We start from the raw sequence: 23,357 nt of genomic DNA, 5'->3' as shown, positions 1-23,357 counted from the left end.
CTACTATTATAGAGTGTCTGGATAATATCATTTTTTTGGTCCTCCCGTCGGTCACCCATCAATTATTACTCGTAACGAAATCGATGAACCGCAAATGACTTTCGCTCTGACATTATAAGTTTAAAAGCGTTAATTAAGTTTTTAATGGATCATTTTCTTCTTAAAAGTTTTACGTATAAGAATTAGTTAAACTGAAACATGTTCAAGATGTTCAACTTTTTATTTTCATTATGGTGTAAAAGCGAGGTTTTCTTTTTGAATAATGCACACTTTTAATTAGACCGATAATATGTCTTAACATTAGTAAATAAATGTCATTAAATAGTAGAAGACCTAAAAATTTATACGACTTACTCGTTAAAAGAATTTAACGCTATTTATAACTGAATTTGACAAGTTGATCACTACTTAATTTTTCAATAACTTAATTTTAATAAATTTATTTTATATTTTACGATGATGGAGAACTACCTCAGAATATTTCAATGATTTCGTAATAAATTCGATCTTTTGTCAGAGAAAGTACCTCAACCTTACTCTCAAATAGGGTTATCTTCCTTGAGTAAGGTACCCAGAGCTCCTGAAGAGGATTAGGGGTAGGCTCGGCAACGCGCTACCAACTATCTAACTTCTATAAACTACAGTAACCGCATACCATCATACTTTAATTTGAACCGTAACTAGATAACAGTCTCATATTTTCAGAAGAACGGAACCATCAAAATCGTGTAATATAGAGCTTGTACTCTAAATGGATGACACACGCACACTCATCAGCCGAACGAATATTAACGTCCCGTCATTGACGGCGCGAGCGCAGCATTAACGCGGGAGACAGTTTAGTAAAATCGTTATTATATAGTGGACGTGTTTTATATAAAATTTTATTGTTTTGTTTACGCTTCCATTCAATTTGATTAGTAACTGTGACGGTATTGTGATGACCTCCGGAATGAGTGGAACAATTATAACATGGTTTCTATTGGGTAATTATAATAGAATTGTTGTTTTTTTTTTTGTGTTTTATCACAATTTTGTTCAATTGTTTTTCATTTTTTGTTTATCACATTTAATTTCAATCATATTAAAATATAGAAACTTGTTAGGATTCGTTTGGATGTTTTCTTATGTAAGGACATCGCGTTTGTCTGTTTGTAAGAAAGGAAAGTGAATGTATGTTTTAGAAACAGCAGCCGATTGACACAATATTTATATTTCATGTATATTTCAATAATATAAATATTACAGCCACAATGTAATGGAATAAATTTCTCACTGTTTCTCACTTTCTCAGACTCAATGGACCTTTAAAAAAATATGACTATAATTATTTCGTTCATAGAGACAGACATTTCCACTTTTTACTAAATACATTATTTTTTATAATTTTATAATAAGTAATAAACTTGTCCACTAATACTTTAATCATATGATTATGATTATTAAAATGAGTTCCTTTATTAATTGAATGTATTTTCTATCTATATGTACATATATGAATGAGGGCTTTTATAGATGTAATATGTAAGTAAAACATTGATCGTTACTTTATTCAAAAAAAAAAAAATTTTTTTTTGTTAATAATCTATTAGTAATTTATTGTTCGTATATGAGCCGATAAACATAATACGAGAATTGAGTTAACGTAAAATGATTGTTTAAGCTTATAATAAAGCTGATTATCTTATGTAAGAAATCAAAAATCTTAATATTGTTACAATTTCGATACTAACAAAAGTTAAATTAACGATGGCGGTAACCAGTACGATACACGCTTTGAAAAGATTTTTATATTTATTAAAGAATATGTCTATATTAAATACATTAAGTCATTATTGATTTTTTCAAACGTAAAAAAAAGGAAAACTGGACGTTTCAATTTAAATAATTGAAATAATAAACTTTTAAAAAACAAAAACCTTTTTTTGAAATTCGAATTTTCCGAAATTAAAAAATAAAAGAAAATGGATTATCTTACTGAAGCCCTTAAATTATGCAGTTAAATGCGACCCGGATCAACGGCGCCCGCACCCCGTCTTGCATATTTAATTTTTCACATCAAACCCGTCCATTGCAGATGTCTCTTTAATTATTCTCAATTGGAACCAATTACTAAATAACTCAAAGCTTCCATAAAGGGATCTCATAATTGCACTTAGTTTTGATGGCGGCTATAAAAATACATTTAGTTAATATAATAAGCTTGTATAGTACACGATAGTTATTAGCGATTTCCTATTGCTTTGACAAATAAAAAGTTTTTAATTGACATTTCTACTTAATTTATCGTGATTTGATTGCGACAGACTTGATTTTTTTTATATTATAAAAGAAACATGTAAATCCTCTTTATTATTACCAAATTCATTTATATAGCTTCTGGGGGGAATTGGGGATAGGGTGTTTGCGATGCTTCTGGTGTTGCAAACGTCTATAACCTACGGTTATCACCTATTTATATAAAAAAACCTCGAAGTAAATTATAGTAAAAAAATCATCCACTACTATAATAAAGGCTTATTACTTGTGACCACGTAATCATTGACTGAGGTAGGGCACAGCAGGAATTCCCTGCTCAAAATATGGAGCAGCGCGACTGGGGTAGTACCTCGACCTTACAGAAAATCACAGCCAAATAATACTATTTTCAAACAGTATTGTGTTCCTGTTGGTGAGTAAGGTGACCAGAGCTCCCGGGGGGGGATTGGGGATTGGGTCGGCAACGCGCTTGCGATGCTTCTGGTGTTGCAGGTGTCTATAAGCTACGGTAATCGCTTACCATCAGGTGAACCGTACGCTTGTTTGCCGACCTAGGAATCTAGGAATTTCAAGTCTACTTTGTACTATTATATGTTTAGTTACTATGGAATTTTAAGCCTGCCCATACTTATGCATCCCAATACCAAAGCGTTGCCTAGAAGAGATTGCTATGTTAGCGACAAGATCGGCTATGGCCAGTGTGCCAGTGGCAAGTTTAATGTGCAAACATGTATGAATAAGTAAATAGGTATTAGTCTTTCTTAGTAATACACGTAGTTTACCAATATTGAACACGCATATTTGAAGCTATTAATAAATGCGTACACTTAACGCAAATGAAAAACGCATTCCAATGAACACGTAACAAGCAACGACTCGTACTACGCACGTATTGTCATGTGACTGTACAGTTTTAAATATTAAGGCGTGTCCTTTGCCGCTTTATTGCTATACATAAAAAAATAATTATAATTGTTTTAACAATATATCTTCCTGTAGATTAATAATACTATAATATATGGAGCTTTAATGTTTTAAATACAAAATTAAAAATTAGGTAATATATCAGTTATATAATTTCTTACATAGGATAATTAGACCCTGTTATAGCGCCCCTGTTAGACTTTTTTTTTATTTCTATTTGCATATTCACATTACTTTTAGAAATAATTATTTGAAACTTATAGTTTTAACTAATTATAATCTAGTAGTAAAAATATAGAAAAACAATAAATTACTAAATTCAACGTCCATTTATTTTAAATAGATGTGAGAAGTGACTTGAAAACTGTTTAAAATTTAAGGCCCCAATCTAAATTAGCGTTATTTTTATAAAAATGAACAATTTGTAGAGAGACTATACAAATATTTCAATTTAAGCCCGACAGTATACTTAATGATGATAATGGAACTATTGACCGTTAATAGCATTCATTATTACGAGCATGTATCCACATTGTCACAAGATGGCCTAAATATGGTTTATTAAAGTATCAAGGCGCGCACGACGCACCAATTGAGCATATTAAGAACTTTGGATTATAGCGTGGCTAGTTCATCTTGAACTTAGTAACTCTTGTGGTTTTATATCGTTATTTTAATTTTGTCACATTATTTTCTTTTTTGGAGTTTAACTCCATAAGACGCAATATAAGGTTTTTACAAAAAGCTGCCCCGAGAGTGACACTCTTACGAGAATGAAATAACTTGAGACTAAATTGACATCAGTTGTGTAACGTAGCTGACACAAACACTTTCTTAGTTTATTTTCCTTCATTATTGTAAGTCGTAGCCATTTGATACATAAAATTAATATTAAGAATAACTTAGACAACAGATTCTCTCAAATTAACATATAATAATAAGCTTACCATTAAAAAAACTAAAATTGGGATTTACAAAGATAATATTCAACTTAACACAAATATGGACTAGAATTACGAGGAGCGTGTAAATGGTTATATAATTATATATATATATATATATATATATATATATATATATTATTTTTTTTATTTTGGAATTGATTTTTGAACAGATATATTATTCGTGAAATGACTTGTTTATTAAGATTTATTATAAAATATATTCCATAAACGCTCTTATTGTATCTGTCTGATCTGTTAACATATCTTTAGATGAGTTTGTTTATTTGTTTGTTCTAACTCGTTAATCTTAGGCACTACAGGCTTGAATTGAAAAATTCTTTTTCAATGACTTCCGAAAAAGGAGGAGGTTCTCGATTCGACTGTATTTTTTATTTTTATGTATGTTTCTTCAGATCTTTTTGCTGGGTGTACCGATTTTGAGATTCTTTTTTTAATCAAAAGCTGATGCTTTTCATATTGTTCCATTTAAATTTAATCGAGATCTGATGACTAATTTTTGAGTAATCTTAGATAACGCGATTTATCGATGTAATTGAAATCGGTTTTTTTCGTTTACGAGCAAACATTCAATCCATTTCCCGATGAAGAGTATAGGCTAACAACGCAGGTGCAGCCGCGGGGCACAGCTAGTATTAAAAAATATTATCGTGAGCTTAAGGATATTATGAATATAGAGCACGGATTCTTGAATTATCTAATAAATATCAATTAGTATTAGAACAATTCAAACTGAAATGAATAAAGGCGTGTATAATTATATAGTTATATTTAAAAATAAACAGCGTTGGTACAATTTTCTTTCACGCCTATTTTCTAGACATATCATAAGGATAAGATAACAATTTAAGTAAAAGTGTTGCTTGATTAAATTTTTAGAATTTTACTAAAAATTTATTCTAAGTTTTGTTCCACGTCTAATGTTTTCATTTATTATTCTAAAGCATTAACTCGATTGCTTCTAGCACAAGTGAAGATAATCATAAATCGTGTACATGAAATGTTATAGCTTAGTCCCTTCGGTACAATGGAAATTTTTAATCAATTTAGTTGTCAACTACTTACATGTGTATAAATGTACGCATAGAACTTCGCTTTACTTTAAACTAGCTGCGGCCCGCGAATTCACCGACGTAATTTGTTTATATTTGGAATTACTCATTGATTTCTTACGAATAAGTTCTAATACTACACAAAAAACAAAAAAGAAGCCATCAGATTAATAAAAAAAGAAATCATGTAATTAATATTAATTAATATTTGTCAAAACTTTAAATAAATAAAAATTTCAGCTATAATTATAATAAATTTTTATATTCCGACACTTATTGTATAGGTATGAATAAAACTTTTTACTTTTTCATACAAAATAAACAAAATATAGTATCTATCTATTTGTCATACACAGTTTCACCCGCGGAACACCCCCTTATGAATAATGGGAAAACCGCTATGTGTTACTTTGAAAAGTTTCAACAAACAGTTCCGCGGTCTTTGCGTGTAAAATTAACGATCATCCATACAAACTTTTTTCTTTTTCAATAGTGATAAAGCTATATTTTTATAAGCATATATAGACACAGACTCAGGACAGGAATCAGGCTAGTCGTATGATGTAATAATAATGAACTTTATTTAGTTTGATTTCTCTTACATAAAATATAATAGACGCCGCGTTGGCGCAACGGTCACAGCCATGGATTGTACCTGTTGCGCTGGCGGTTGCGGGTTCGATCCCCGCACATGACAAACATTTGTATTGGCCATACAGGTGTTTGCCGTGGTCTGGGTGTTTGTGCAGTCCTTATGAGTCCACGCCGTGCCTCATAGAGCACGTTAAGTCGTCGGTCCCGGTTGTTATCGTGTACACCTGATAGCGATCGTTACTAATAGTAGGGAATATATTCGCCAACCTGCATTGGAACAGCATGGTGGATTAAGCTCTATAGAAAGAGAAAGAGTCTTAGAAAGAGGCCTATGCCCAGTAGTGGGATGTTACAGGCTGAAGCGTAAAATATAATAGATGTTGCATTGTAGTAATAGCCATATAATAGTCAAAATTACTAGCAAAGTTTAAATTTTGTTACTGAGGAGATCACTATAATATTGATTGAAAAAATCATCTTCTCTGCAGAATCTACATTTCAAATCAGTGGTAGCTTTACTTTTAAATATAATAATCACTTTAAAATTTTAATTTGTAAAATGACGATTCGAAAGTGCTTTTTGAAGCCTATTTGAATAAAGTTGTTTTTGGATACTTGTTAATCTGGTTACTGATAAAGTTATCTGATGTATAACCGTATCTAACAGATAAAACTACACGATAAGATATACACATTTCTTTTTACAAACTTTAAACGATAAATGTATATTATATTATGTATCATATATGTGTATGCGTGTATGTATAAGTATAAGTAAAATAAATAAATAAATAAGTATCATATTATTTGTATCTACGTGTGTGTATACATTATTATATATCTGTGTATTTATATATTGTATAATTATGTATTTACTATATATTATATTTTTATTCTCAATATGCTTAGATTGTACACGCTAATTTTGCGACTGTTTTATAAGTTTCCTGTAGCAGGACTATTGGAAGAGATTCCATCATGGGATAAGTAGTGCCTTTGTACCAGCATTGTATATAAGAGCTATTTCTTTTTGCTATCCTAGTGTACATAAATTGCTAAATAAATAAAATAAATAAATGAGATAAAATATGCTTAATGGATTTATTTTACCTTCTGCCTATAAGCACAATCAGTAACTTATGTTATCGATAAACTTTTTTAATTACGTTATATATATGCGCTTAATATAACATTAGTTACCTACACAACTTTTTAAGACTGTAATATCTTGTTCAAGATTTCACTAAGTTGTAAATTTTACGCATATATTAAACTAAGTGTATGAAACTATGATGTAGATAATCAAAAATGTATAAGTTATCTTAAAACAAAACTTCAATAATTGGTGGTTGTTATAATAATCTATGCTAGTTTGTTTGTCTGTTAAAACTTTTAATCTCAAGCTCCTGTTATATTGAGGAAAGTTTTAAATCAAGTAAGATAAACCGAAACTAAATCTATACTTAAAACCCACTCTAATGTACTTTACTTTTAAGTCAAAAACGAAAAAATTATCAAGCGTAAAAATATTAAAAAAAAAATTATATTAATAAATAAGTCCTCCCGTAACCATGGTTGCTGTAAAGTATCTGAAACGTCGGGCATGTAAAAAACCTAATAAACCGCGATAAAATCCGAAAAATTTGTTTCATTTATAATTAATAAATAAAAATATTTTACAGTCAATGACCATTAGGATGTGAATCCTGTCAATACCGACAGTGTAGTCTCACTAGTCCAGATCACGATAAATAATCAATCAGGAAATCAAATCCGCGACTCCTAGCATATTAGCCAATTGCTGAGACTTCTGTACTAACACGTCATTCCATAAATAACAAAAATGCATTAAATATGAGTCAAAAATTACTAAGGTAATTGTGGACACTGTATGTTTATGAGACCTCTTACATACACATTAAAAAAACGTTACGAGATTTTTACAAAGAAGACGAGTACTAGTTAAATGAATCAGATGAGCATCGCCTCCCCTCGCATTCAGTAATTTGTCTAATTTAAAGAAATAAAACATAAATGGGTGAATAACCTTTTATAGCTCCTAAATGGTAGTTTATGATATTTCGGTACTTCTTTTTAAAGATAATTACTTTTTAGCACTTATATTGATTGATTAAATTTCTTTTATTACGCTTACATCAGTTAAAGCTCTAAATGTAATTAAATAACCAAATCGTAAAATTGGAATAATCATATGAATCACAATAACATATAAAGGTTTTTGCTGTTTTTTTTTTTTCGAAACAGCTTAAATTCAATCTGAAATTATTCCGATACCAGACTAAAATCAGTCTGAATATTTACAACACATTAATTACAATTCTGCTCTGCCCTTGCTATTATAACCTGTCCTTTCTTACTGCTTAGCCTTTAAATTACTGTAACTTTGATAAACCAAACATATTTTTATTTGCATATAAATGTCTATGTATTTGCATATATATTTCTATAACATGCATATTTCTATGTTTTTTTTTTCATTTTTTTACATAAGTTAAGTACTAGAGCGTATATAATATATTTCTATTTCTTATTTACCGAGCACAGCGATGAAAACTCTCGGTCTAACAAACACATATTGGCATTGGCAGCATTGAATGATAAAATAATGACATATAATAAAGCCTAAGTAAAGTAAATCGATATATAGAAGTCAAGGATGTCATTCTTTTGTTTTAAGGTCAAAAATCTGAAATATCTAAAAATGTATTGTAAATTAATGTTTATTTTTCTCTTGACGTCGGCCTTATTATGAGAAGACGCGAATCCCTGTGGACAGTACGGAAATGTTGTTTTATTATGAACTTCTTATTCCACTGGTGTTACATTTTATAAAAGAAAAAATATACATAGGATTTTTATATAATATATATAGGACATTAAAATAAAAATACGTGTATCAAACACACAAGTAATATAATAAGTTTATTAATTTAATTTATTTCTTATTTTTATCTATTTTATTTAAGTTTTATCTTTTTTATATTATTTGCTTAGCCTAAGAGCTACAATACTAAGAACATCAAAATACCGACCGTTCTGGTTTGACGGCAGGGCTTATCACTTCCTCAAGAGCTCTGGCTGGCTTTCCACATGAACACAACACTATTTAAGACCAGTATTATTTAGCTGTGATCTTCTGTAAGGTTGGGGTTCGTCCTCAGTCAGACTGCTCTAATTATTGATCCAGTACGCTACAGTGCATTACTTGAATATGATGTAATCTTCTGTACAATTAATGTACTTTCCTATTGGTGCTGTTCCAAATTTATTTAAGATATTTTACGCTATGCCCTACTATTCATCATCAATCAATCAATCATTACAGCCTATACAGTCTACTGCTGGACATAGGCCTCCACAAGTTGACGCCAAAAATAACGTGAACTCATGTGTTTTGCCCATAGTCACCACGCTGGGCAGGCGGGTTGGTGACCGCAGTACGGGCTTTGTCGCACCGAAGACGCTGCTGCCCGTCTTCGGCCTGTGTATTTCAAAGCCAGCAGTTGGATGGTTATCCCGCCATCGGTCGGCTTCTTAAGTTCCAAGGTGGTTGTGGAACCTTGTTATCCCTATTATTCAAACAAATAAAAACAGAGAGTTTAAAAACAAGAAGAGTCACTAGTCTGTTTTAATATATTTAACGAATTCAAAATATAAGTCAGCATGTAATCAAACTGGGACAAACAAATACTACTCAAGTAAAGCTGATCGAGAATAATATAAACTTACTTAAGATATCATTAAAATATGTTCGATAACTAAACAAATACTTCTTCGACGAAGTTAGTAAAAGTACAAATTTCGGTATCATAACAAAAACAATCTCGAAATTAATACTTAAATTGTAATTATTTCGAAGGTATAACGTGCATAATCCGCGTGACCCGCCCTTGTTTAGGTTCATACCTACACATTTGCATAATTAATTGTTTAATCCACTTGCGCCTGACAAAAACGCTTTACATAAGTAAATAAACGTTTTAGCGCCGCTGCCGTAAACAATGTTTGTTTATTGCTAGATGCAAAACCGTTTTAGCTGTTTAAGTGATTTCATTTGATAAGAAATAAAATGCAATTAAGTTGGTTTTGTTCTCTACTAAGGACTTTAGTCGCTTTGTTTTTCAGTTGGTTCTATAACAATAGCAGTGCATATACTGTTATACATTCAATACATACATTAATAATAAATTAAATAATCATTACAGCCTATACAGTCCACTGCTGAATATAGGCCTCCACAAGTTTACGCCAAAAATAAGGTGAACTCATGTGTTTTGCTCATAGTCACCACGCTGGGCAGGCGAGTTGGTGACCGCAGTATTGGCTTTGTTGCACCGAAGACGCTGCTGCCCGTCTTCGGCCTGTGTATTTCAAAGCCAGCAGTTGGATGGTTATCCCGCCATCGGTCGGCTTAAGTTCCAAGATGGTTGTGGAACCTTGTTATCCCTTAGTCGCCTCTTACGACACCCACGGGAAGAGAGGGGGTGGCTAAATTCTTTAGTGCCGTAGCCACACAGCACAAATTAAATAAACAAACATTAAATTGCTTACTTTAGGAACAGATGACCGTGTGTGTATGTTGTATAAAAAAATACTTTTATTGATGAAAATAACCGCATTTTCCAAAAAAAAAGTTAATTGTTTTAATAACTATAAAGCGTAGTAATAACTATAAACTAAATTTTTTTTATCAATCATTGGATTTATAGTTTCATACGATAACTCGGTTTCGGACATCTCACGATGAAATTGGAGACAAATTGACTAATATTATACATACTAATACAATCATAGCAAAGCAAGTGATTGAAAAAATAAAAAATTCAAAACGTTCTACATAAAGTATTACATAATTTACTATGCTCAGTACATGTTATTTGCTATGTAGGTAACTTGATATGAAATCAAATAATTTCAAACTCGTACATCATACTCATATTGTCATCTTCGTTATTGTAATTCGGTAATTTAATAAATATTTATTAACATATTTATTAATACAGCTTTAAAATAATTTTAAGCACGTAGTGGTACTGTATGGAAGTGTGTAGCCTATTTTTTGTGTTAGCCAGAGCTTCTGGGGAAAAAATGGGGATAGGGTCGGTAACACGCTTGCGGTGCTTCTGATATTGCAGACGTCTATAAGCTACGGTAATCGCTTGTCATCAGGTGAGCCGTACGCTATTTATATATTTAAAAAAAAAATATTACTATCTCGTTACCAAATTTAAAATATATTTTACGAGGAACCCTATACCTAATGCAAAAATGAATAAAAACGAAGTGCCTCGAAAGAATGTTCGCGTGAGCCGATTGTATTAGTGTAGCGTGCACTCAGCGTTGTAAGAGTAAAAGTGGAGAAAACTCGCTATCGAAGGGCACATGGTACTTTAATACCTAACCAGTATACATTTAATCAAAGTATATGTAAATAAATTGTCTTAGTATGTATCAAATTTGGATAGATAAAGTAAATATGCGTGACAAATGCGCTCGTGGTGATAAAAATACATACTAAATTTACCTGTTCTTATTTTCCAAATTTAAAATTTAACAAATTTTGCTTCATAAAATCTATTTTTATATTTTTTTAAGTTGCGATGTATGTTTGCAACTTTGTATGTTTATTAGGATGGAATATTACAATTAATTTTTTAAGTATATATATATATATATATATATATATATATATGTAAGTATATTTACAAACGATTGAGCTGAAATTTTGTACACACGTTTTGTTTGAATGACAATACATAGTAAGCTATGTGACGTCATTCTAAATCCAATATGGCGTAGTTATATTAACGCACTTCTAAAATATAGTAATCAAATGAAATAGCTAGCTGAGATTAACTCTTTTGGGGTTAATAAAGTTCCATTACTTTAAATCCAATATGGTACATGTCTCGTATACGGTGACATAATTCAAAGTTGCATTTTTTACTATTAAACGTAGCTACACAGAGAAGCCTTGCGTCAAGTTTATTTAAGCAGCGCATACATACATATTACCTATATAATATAAAACTATTGACACAGTTAGACATGTAACAGAACTACACTGTAAATATGTATGAAAATGTTACATTGTAATCATCAATATACATATTGCAAATAAAATCTGAACCGTGCAGTAGATGACTTACATCAAATTTTTATATAAAAATTTCGCTAACGACGTCATTAAATTGTTACAGCATTTGCATCGATAATGACACATGCAATCGAGGTGAACGTTACGGGTGAGTGGCGACCTGAGCTGGGATGGGAAGTTACGTGTAGCTGGCAGACTTTGTCCAATGACTCCCTCCAATCAGTCAGACTGTACAACAATGGACAACAGTTTATGATATATAGACTTGAGGTATGTATATGAAACACACAGGTTTGTTAAAAATTATAACTATACTTTAATTCATGTATTAAATATTTGCTACGTAAAACAGATTTTTGAGACAGTCGTAACAAACGACAACCACCTACTTATTTAGTTTTATACAACTACTAGACTTACAAGTAGCCCAAGTTACTCCTTATTCAATCAGCTATCTGCCACTGAAAGTCCCGTCAAAATCAGTCTAGCCGTTTCAAAGATTAGCCGGAACAAACAGATAGACAGATAGACAGACAGACAGACAAAAATTATAAAAAATGTTATTTTGGTACACGTACTGTATATACATCCATATGAATTTAGTAAAAAGCGGTTATTTTAATATTACAAACAGACACTTTAATTTTATTTATTTGTATAGATATAGATTATTTCTGTCAGATAATATGAAACAAGCTTGTAGTGGAATTATATCCTTAAAAAACAAATGAGAAACGAAATTTCAGATAATTAAATGAATTGAACTGAAAGGACATGGGTCTCTTAAACTATGGATATAGTAAAAAGTTGACGCCGCGTTGGCGCAACAGTTACAGCCATGGATTGTACCTGTTGCACTAGCGGTTGCGGGTTCGATCCCCGCACATGACAAACATTTCTATTGGCCATACAGGTGTTTGCCGTGGTCTGGGTGTTTGTGCAGTCCTTGTGGGTCTCCCCACCGTGCCTCGGAGAGCACGTTAAGCCGTCGGTCCCGGTTGTTATCAAGTACACCTGGTAGCGATCGTTACTCATAGTAGGGAATATATCCGCCAACCCGCATTGGAGCAGCGTGATGGATTAAGCTCTGATCCTTCTCCTACACGGGGAAAGAGGCCTATGCCCAGTATTAGGATATTACAGGCTGAAGCGTAATAGTAAAAAGATTATTGCGTACTGAGTACTGAGGCATGCTGCGTTCTCGTGGTTTAACGAAATCTAATTGTACTTATATTCTAATATTATAAGACTGACGAATTTTATTTGTTCATAAAATTTTACGCTAAAATTAAAGAAAATTATAACGCTAATTTCAAGTTATACAAGTAATATCTATTAATATTAATCAGATAGTAGTAATAACATAATCTCGGCTCTCTATTACGTTATATTTATTTATTTTATTTTATGATTTTATTTTAAAGTATAACAGTTTGCTGTGTTTAATATTAGGGTAAAACAACAACTGCTCTGGTGTTGTGATACGTGTGCCGTTTCGGCGCCTACACACCGGCGGTTGAGGGTTGAATTCCCGCTCTCGAGTAGGTAAAGAACCTGCACAATAGGGTGGCCTTTGCACACATGCCGATATACACAGCTACCTATTTATTGATTTATTTAATTTCACTCTTTACTGTATAGGTACCAAAAACAAGAGGCGGCCTTATCGCTAAAGCAGCGATCTCTTCCAAGCAACCTTATTTAGAGGATAGCTATTAAAATAGAGGATATACACATCATTCACTCGTCAATACTTATAAATATATGAGAATATAATGACAGAATATACATATATTAATATACACCTATATATTTTTTTAATCTTTTAGTTTTTTTATTTCGAAATCTAAAATCTTACTATATTATATATATTTACAAGTTATAAATAAATACATACCTATATATAATTAAATATTAATAACGACAGCTATAAGGAAAGTTAATATTCTTTAACAATTTTTTTTCCTATGAAAAAAGAGTGTGTGCGTCTGCGTCTTGCTTAGATTGGCAAAGCATATTCCACAACCGAATGAATTGAATAGTCAATGAATTAGTTTACAAGGATGTAGAGGGAAGGAATTTGCAAAATTAGATTCTCATCAGATCGAAGATTGTGATTATGAGTAGAACCTAAGAATTTAAACCGTTCTTTTAGATAAGATGGAGTATATGAACTGAACAGAATACAGTAAAGAAAATGGCAAATATGAAATTCGGAACGGGTGTTTATTTATTTTTAATCAAAGGCTGAAATAAAAATTTATTCTTTCAGCTTCAAAAGTGACGGACTTTCATCCTCATCTCCATCCCCATGTAAATTAATATTATCCTTACACAAACCCTTTGTCCCTTTTTATTTATTTAACAGACTGGAAACCTATATTTCTATTTATAAATATTTGATATCCGTATATTTCGTGGATTATCTTTGAGTTATGTATTTCGTATGCTAATATTTACGTAGTTTCTGTAGGTAAATTAGTTTATTACGCCCTACTAAACAAATATATTATAATTAAACTAGGCAATTTGTTAAAATGCTCTACTTACTTTATAAATCATCGTTTTATCTGTTAAGTGAATTTTATCTGTATATTTATAACGTGTCTAATTCATAAAAAATAAAAAAACTGAGTTTTCGTTTTTCTTCGAACGAAAGGCTCTTTTACAATTTTGCTTTACATACCTATCTTAAAAAAAAACTTTAACACAACCTTGGTTATCACTACATAGTTTATAGTCGCTTTCCCTATGTCCCTATGTACGCTTAAATCTTTAAAACTACGCAACGGATTTTGATGCGGTTTTTTTTAATAGATAAAGTGATTGAAGAGGAAGGTTTATATGTATAATAACATCCATTAAATAGTGGAGAAATACATACTTACATTGCAAACGCAGCCTGAACCCTACGAAATTTATCAAAATAATGTACTAAGTATTGTACACATTGAAAAGGTCTACAGAAAACTCCGCTATGGTATATGTCTATCTCTTATGGATATCCCACTATAAAAAAAAAATTGTCATTTTTTTTACGACAAATAATGGGTAATTTTCAAAGCGATTTTAACCAATACAGCATTAATCCTTATCTAATTAAATACCTTGAATACATTGTTGATGTAATATAGATCTATATGGCCCTTTACAGCATATGATTTAAATCAATATTTTCGAAGATATTACAGATTTAAAAATTGCGGTACGTAGCGTTTGCGGCGGTTCCGGCCGGCTTTTACTCTAAGTTAACGCGTCCGGGCCACGGGCAGTAATGAATTTAAATCAAAACTACTGGATCGATTTTAATCATTTTTTCAGTGTATGACATAGGCTATAATTATATTTTATACCCGTGCGAAGCCGGTCGCTAGTAGCTTAATGCACGAAATAGTAGTAGAGTTGATTTACCTAAGTATTATTTAACATTTTATTTAGCGTTAAAAAATTTCAGCAAGGTCATTGAACTATAGTTTTGTGTTCTTAGTTTATTGATGTTTGAAAGTCAACCATTTCAAGTATCAAATTTCAATTGCAATTATTTAGTTTGAAAGTTACCAGTCAATAGTATCAGTTTTGTGTAAAACTATTTTCAATAATAAGTTTTTACAAGGCTTTTTAAATTAAGTACAATTTTGCCAACACAACAATAAAATAAAAATTAAAAATATAAAGTGAGCAAAAAAAAACTAATTAGTAACTTTCAAAAAATTTATTTTAATATACTTACGTATTATTTTCTCCTACATTTAATTTCCCCTATTGTATTCTCAAAGTTGTATAAACACGGTTTTTCGACATTCACCTATTTGAGTCATCGTATCAAGCCGAGTGGGTAATCTTTCCTTTCCGAGTATTTTACCCAGTAACAACCCGCTTCCTCCCTATTATGCGCTTGTTTACAAGCTTCAATGGATACCGCTTTGAAATTTAACATAACTTGATGACAAATTGAATTAATAATTTCAATCCCAACTTTTGTGTTGTATACAGTATTCAATAGATTTATGTATTTAATTAAAAATTCTTATTTGCAGTATTAAAAGTTTGTTGTTTATATTGTTATTATACGCAACGTTGTATGTAAATAATCTACATCTATAGGTGTTTAAAATGAATCCCCAAAATGCATTTAAGGCGTACATTACTTGCGAACGACTGCACTAAATTGAATAAAATTGTTATTTTTAGCCTATCACAGTCCACTGCTGGACATAGGCTTCCACAAGTTTACGCCAAAAAGGGTGTGAACTCACATAGTCACCACGCTGGGCAGGCGGGTTGGTGATCGCAGCGCTGGCTTTGTCGCAGCGAAGACGCTGCTGCCCGTCTACAACCTGTGTATATCATTGCCAGTAGTTGGATGGTTATCCCGCCATCGGTCGGCTTTTTAAATTCCAAGGTGGTAGTGGAACCGTGTTATCCCTTAATCGCCTCTTACGACCTCCACGGGAAGAGAGGGGGTGGCTATATTCTTTGATGCCGTAACCACACAGCAGCAAGATTTGTGGATATGATCTTATAATTTAAATTTAATGAACAATAACATACATAACAATTAAATTATATCAGACTACCTAATTTGTTTTTAATTAAGTACCTAGGTAGATATGTATTATAATATGTAGTCTCCTGTGTATCAGTATCCATTTTGTAATTGACTTTTTTATTTAATTCGTTTGATTCTTGTTTTTTTTTCTGTTTCTTTTCCTTTATTATTAGTTTATATAAATAATGAAGTAGTCAAGTTTTTTTTCTTTTTTAACAATATTTAGCTGTTATCGCTGTTTGTATTCGTAAAAGTGTGATGTAGGTAGTAAATAGGCATTTGTAAAGTCCCGGGATTTCCGGGGGTTTTTTAACCTGTCCTAACTATAACGCGCCCTATTTTGACTGAAAAAAATTATGAAGCAGGTTAGGTGATCGGACATCGAATTCTTTGTTATGTTACGTTCTTATAGTTTCGTCGTATCGTATCGTATTTATTAGTTAACTATAATAATTATTGTGATTTTTTAATTGATAGCTGATGATATCTACCTACGTTTAATATTATGTTTCTGCTTAAATAAAAAAGTAAGTTACTACTACTTAAGTGAAATTTTAATGTTTAAGTGTTGAGGTTTATTGATTGTTCAAAATACTAAGTTAAATAATTAGTATTTAGTGGTTATTATGATTAGTTAATGACGCTAGTGTCTATTAGTTTTTTATCAGAATTTTGCAATTTTAATCACATTCAAAAATGTGATTACAATTGCAAAATTTTAAATAAAAACTGATTTTAATGTTTTTATCTCTTTTTTTGTGAAATTCTAAAATCGCGGGTCGTGATCCCGGGATTGCTTTTCAAAGGGCCAGTATTTTCTAGGTGTAGGTAGATTTCGTGGCTGATTCTAAATAAATAATTCTTATAGATTCTCCTAAGTTGATAAAAAGGATATTTTTATGCGAGATATTTAAGTACAATTTTTAATCGATTATTTGCACTACAGCTTAAATTAAACGTAAAACATGCTTACAGAAACATGGCTCTAAACGAAGTGAGGTATTCCAAACACCCCAATTAGTTATGCACATAGATTGTGCTACAACCAAAGACAAAGGACAAGAGGGACGCTGCGTTATGCTCCTAGAGCCTTTCCAGCCTTCTCTAAATGATTTCGTTTACACATGCGAAGTTTCTGGCGAAAGACCGATGTTCCGGATAGAGAAAAAGGATTACCTCGTAAAAATTCTTGGTAAGTTTTCTTGTTTTTTTTTTCTACAAAAATAATTTTATTTTATTATTAATCATTTCTTTCTTTATGCACTTTTTTTAATAATTTGAAGAAATTTACGGTTCAGAAAGACTTTGTTTCTCACCGACATTCTTTTAGACATTATAGAGATATTTCATGTAATTTAACTTTTCTAAATCCATCTAAACTTAACTATAGGCAAAGTTTATAATCTGTGACAACCGATCTGATACAGTAGCCTGAGTAGGTACCTAAGGATTGACTTTCGATCAGAGAAGATATTGGAGAATAGCGTGGGTCTACCCGCCATTCCTTAAAGTACCTTCTTGTAAAGAATTCTGTCCTTGTTGTTATCATAGGGATCTAAAAGCCCATAAACCTAAAAGCGATCTTCACTCGTGTTAAGGAAATATTTTAACTCGCAGCAAAGCATCGTGATTAACATAAACTATAAGCAAAATATTAGCTCCAAAAAATTTGTTGTTCAATCATATTTATACGCAATGTTGTTGTCACTAATTTTATTAATTATATTTTTAGTACCACCGTCAAACGCCACACTCACTAGCCAGTACCAAGACGGATCATCTCCAACACGCGTAATGCTCAATTGCTCCTCTTCGGGTCTTCCGGCACCAACCTTGAAGTGGACTGTAAATAAAGATAAGGTAAAGAATCTTAGATACAGAACAACCTATATCGCACGGTTATGACTCAATCAATAGAAGGAATCAAAAAAAGGAATGCAATTCGTGAAGGTATATAAGGAACAAAACAAACCAATTATTTGAAAGGTTTGCAGTGTGAAAGCTGATTTTGTAAGCAGTGTTAGACGTTGAGGAATCATAGCCACTTAATCTGAACTACCTATTTATGATTTTACTTAGCATTGATTGAAACAATTAAAGAATTCATGCTAAAACTCTATTATCAAGTAAACAACGACAGAGAGAATCAAATCTGACTGTTAATAATATAAGAGTTGTCACAAAAATAACTTTTTTACAAAAACAAACGCTTGCAAATAAATGAGCTATAGACAATCAAAAACTAGAGACAAATGCAGACCAATTATTTCTATCAATTATCCGGAATACTAAATATGAGTCTGGCTGTAATATTTATAAACGTGCTTAATGATAAAAATATTAAAATGTGTAAAGGTCGGCTGTTACATATAACAAAGGCGTTAAGTTGCCTCTCTTAGAAACTGACTGTTGTGTATGATTGTATGTATAAATTTAATATATTTATCATTCCATCATCATCATTCCAGCCTAATACAGTCCACTGCTGGACATAGGCCTCCACAAGTTCGCGCCAAAAATGCGTGAACTCATGTGTGTTGGCCATATTCACCACGCTGGGCAGGCGGGTTGGTGACCGCGGGGCTGGCTTTGTCGCACTGAAGACGCTGCTGCCCGTCTTCGGCCTGTGTATTTCAAAGCCAGCGGTTAGATGGTTATCCCGCCATCGGTAGGCTTCTTAAGTTCCAAGGTGGTAGTGGAACCTTGTTATCTCTTAGTCGCCTCTTACGAAACCCACGGGAAGAGAGGGGGTGGCTATATTCATTGGTGCCGTAGCCACACAGCACATAAATATATTTATTTATGCTTATTTATCATTCTAGCTCGAAGCAGACTTCACCGGTCGTGTCTGGAACGCGACGTCAAAACTTTGGAATGTGTGGTCATATTTGTCGTACACTCGCGACACCAACTCAAAGGTTCTCTGCAGTCCAGAAGTAAATTCTAATAATGAGGTTATTAAAGGAATACCGGCTGAATTTAACTCTGCTCCTAGATATATTGGTTAGTTATTTTTGTTAATTGAGTTAATTTACAATACAAGTAAGACTGACACAAAGAGCAGATAAAAATTATAGTTAAAAAAAACTAAAAAAACACACATTTATAGCTAATCGAACTAAAAAGTAGAAAATAATTTTTAATTACAAAGAGTTTATATTACAGTAGTAGAAGATCGAACAATCAATCATAGTTACTTCAAAATGAAAATATAATAAACGATCACACTTTTCGTAACGCTCTCGTCACATATTCACCAGTTTACTCTCCAAGTGAAGTGTGCGTAAATTTCAATTGAAATTTTACCGTTTCAGGTACAGTGCAGATAACAATGACAACAATATTATCACTAATTCTTTTAAGGTGAAACAAAGGAGTTTTTGGACACTTACTTAAATGAAACGACAATTTTTCGATAATGTATTTTTTATTTCAGTAGGATATCGTTGACTTAGAAACATTAAGGTGGTGTTACACTGAAATATTCACAGTTAGCTTAGGAAAACAGTGTCTCATCGCAGTCACTTAGCTTAGCCACGCCCTTTGACCAATTAAATCGTAGCAAATCGTAACGCCTATCAACTTACTTTAAGTGTTCAAATATGGCCACGATATTCTTGTTTACTTTAATCTAATTAGTCAATGGGCATGGCTTAGTAGTGACAACGATGAGTCACTATTTTCTTAACAAGAATAGACTATCGTTAGCTTTCGTAAAACTCGTTACTTTAATTACGTATTAATTTATTAATTTTACGTATTCCAAAAGGAAACTGTGAATTTAGTCTCAATGTAACCACTAGCTTAATATAGAGATTATTAAAACCTCCACACTGGTGACTTTATATAACAATATATTCTATGAGATTATTATTTACTTTCTGTAGGCCTTTTTATAGAGGTTTCTTATTCTAGTCATGTCGCATCAGACTACAAAACTAGACACAATATAATATAATAAATGACAATATATAAAACCTTTTATTTATAATAGGTGTAAGAATGAACTAAACTTTATATATGAAAAATCATAGGTATATTGTTATATGTCTACACAAGGTATGCCTTTATGTGAAGGAAACTACGATTACCATTCATGTTCAAGTAGAAATGCTACTCTATGGACCACATTCACGATATAGACACCAAAGATAAATAATTACTATTAGGTAGAGGATGTTGTACACGTGTGGACCAAAAACTAACGAAGCAAACTTACTGGCAGTTTCCATTTCAATAAAATTATTTTTAATCTTACAGAAAATAGTATTAATAATTATTATTATTACTCTTCGATTATTAAAATTTTAGTCCACAAATGTACTCCCAGTGTGGAGGTTATGTTACAATAATTTTGGCATTCAGTTAGGGATTTTACAATCTTTATACAACGCTATAGATAAAAATTTCGAAGTTTTCAAATTACAATATTAAAATCCAATTTACATTGTAACTAAGAGAAATATTTTATGGACAATAGAACCGTTTAAAATTGTAGTGTGCAGGAATCGATTTAAAAACATTCATATAAATAACATTTCATAGGAATGTGTACAAAGAGTCAATTTAAAAATGTAATTTTTATTTTATTTTCTTATATTATACTTTACAATTTTTTAATTTATATATCGGCTGCTGATTATCTTATTTTTGAAAGATAATTTAGGAATTGACGGTAAATAAAATTACAAGTGTATTAAATTAGAAAGTCATCCTGATATCAAGGTTTATGTATTTTCTTTTAGCAATAACTACTCGTATTAAAATGATTTTAAAGTTTCAAACAGTTTATGAGTCATACTATATTTCGTCAAATAAACAAATTAACAAACAAATGCCATCTATATAGAATTCGTTTTTTTTAAATACTGACTCATAATATTATTATTTTACACTTTGCACGCATTCTTTTAAAATGTATAATTAATATAGATAAACGTGTCTGTACATTTGTAAATAATAAATTTCTTTTGGACGTAAGTCGACAATTAGAATTATAATATTTAAAATTAAACAATGTAAATATATGTAGTATTATGTAAAGCATATGGAATGACTAGGTCATAGAGAGCTCAATATACATGTATATTAACATTGACGAAATATTTAACTAATAGTCAATCAAAGTTAAAACAATAATAAACTACCAACCGTTGGATCAGAATGATCCATTTATTATCAGTTGGAAATTCCATTAACGTATTGAATACTTAAAGTGTATAAAGTTTAATATGTTATTAGGGGTCATTCAAGTATTACGTAAACACCGAAGGGTGGGTGAGGTCCATGTTTTGCATATTTTTGATAACATGGGTGCCGGGGGATCTAGTTACGTCAGTAAAATTTATATATTTTTTTCTGAATAGATTAAAAATATATATATCAATGTTTGCGTAAGCATAGGGGGACGGGGTAGACTTTTGTTAACTTTTTCTGAAAAGGGTGAAAGGGGTTAAAAATAACTGAAATTCTACTTACATAATACTTAATGACCCTTAGCATTTTATAATAAGTTTTGTGCATTTTTAACGATAAATAAATATTGTTTTTTTTTTGTATTCACAAACTCGATGTTTGATTTAATTTTAGTTTATTTATAAATTAAGTCTAAATGATTTTAATATTATATAATATAAAATATAATATATATACGTCTATTATAACCGAGTTTTTTTTTTTTAATGAGATAAAAATGAATACACTTAAAAGAGCGCATTTTATTTTACGTATACGTGCGCTAAGTGTTCACCTCGAACACCAGTAGAATGAATAAATGAGGAATTTATACATGACTCTACATTATTATCACAGTACCTTTTACCTATCCTTCACGCTAACAATTTTCTCATACATTTTTTTAAGATTTTGAATAATGAATAAGGTTAAAATGATTATGTGAATATAAAACCAAGAATTTTAACGCACTTCAAAAGTATTTGGCTCCCCCCGAAGGTAGTTTTGAAGAAAAAACTTCATAGCTAGAAGTACCTTCGTAAGAATAAATTAACAACAGTTAAGACCTACGATAATAATGAAGTCTATAGAATATTCAATATATATTGTAAAGGTATAGGAAATTGCTAGCCGAAACAACTCGTATTTATAATTCAGTCTACTCGATAAAAGATTTAAAGTATAGGACTAGAATAATAATAAAACTAAATACACTTAACTCTAACGTACTTTTTCTTTAAGAAAGTTATTAAATACCGATTAAAATACAAGAGACGAATAAATTGTGCGTCACAATATATTGTTTACGTAATTAGAACTTATTATCGTAGTTCGAGACTAATAAATGTAATATTACAGTTTCACTACTTGTCAATAATTAGCATTTAGCCATTGACATCATTTGATATTCTTCTGAACCCTGCGCTAAACACAAGGTTTATTTTTATGTATTACATTTATTCACTAAAATTTTGATACGTAGCATACTAATAGGAATCTTTAATTTCGTGAAATTTTTAATCAACGTTTGGCTCATTTTGAGCCATCGACTAAATTAATAATCCATATAAAGTTTTCTACTTCATGAAAAAGATGTTAGTATTCGAAATCGATTCTATATTTCAAATAGCTACAATTTATAATATAATTTTAGATGTTATTATTAATGTTTCAAGTTCTAACAGATACTACACGTTATTTAAAATAAGATTGAAATATAGTTCTTAACTCTTTAAAAGAAAATTTTGCCAAAACTCAATCTACTGTAATCACGATAAATGTTAAAAATATTTAGACTCATAACTATTATAATATAGTCAAACATTATTTTTTCTATAACTTATTAAAATTTCATTCCTTAGTCATTGAAATATTTTCGGAGTACAAAATTGTCATACACACATTACTGTACTTAAAAATGTACAACATATATGACTAGACACTTC

General features: G+C 31.1%; 1 protein-coding gene across 1 annotated transcript; it reads left to right on the top strand.

Annotated features, from left to right (window-relative positions):
* Positions 1–949: 949 nt before the first annotated feature.
* LOC123661202 lies at positions 950–19,466 on the top strand. The gene is made up of 5 exons (XM_045596188.1): positions 950–986; positions 12,013–12,179; positions 17,434–17,650; positions 18,191–18,318; positions 19,281–19,466. The coding sequence occupies exons 1-5, from the start codon at positions 953–955 to the stop codon at positions 19,464–19,466; spliced, it is 732 nt and encodes a 243-aa protein (XP_045452144.1). The 5' UTR covers positions 950–952.
* The last annotated feature ends 3,891 nt before the right edge of the window (positions 19,467–23,357 follow it).

Source organism: Melitaea cinxia, chromosome 16, assembly GCF_905220565.1.
Source record: "Melitaea cinxia chromosome 16, ilMelCinx1.1, whole genome shotgun sequence".
In the NCBI taxonomy this organism is placed as follows: Eukaryota; Metazoa; Arthropoda; class Insecta; order Lepidoptera; family Nymphalidae; genus Melitaea; species Melitaea cinxia.
This window is presented reverse-complemented; position numbering and strand designations above follow the sequence as displayed.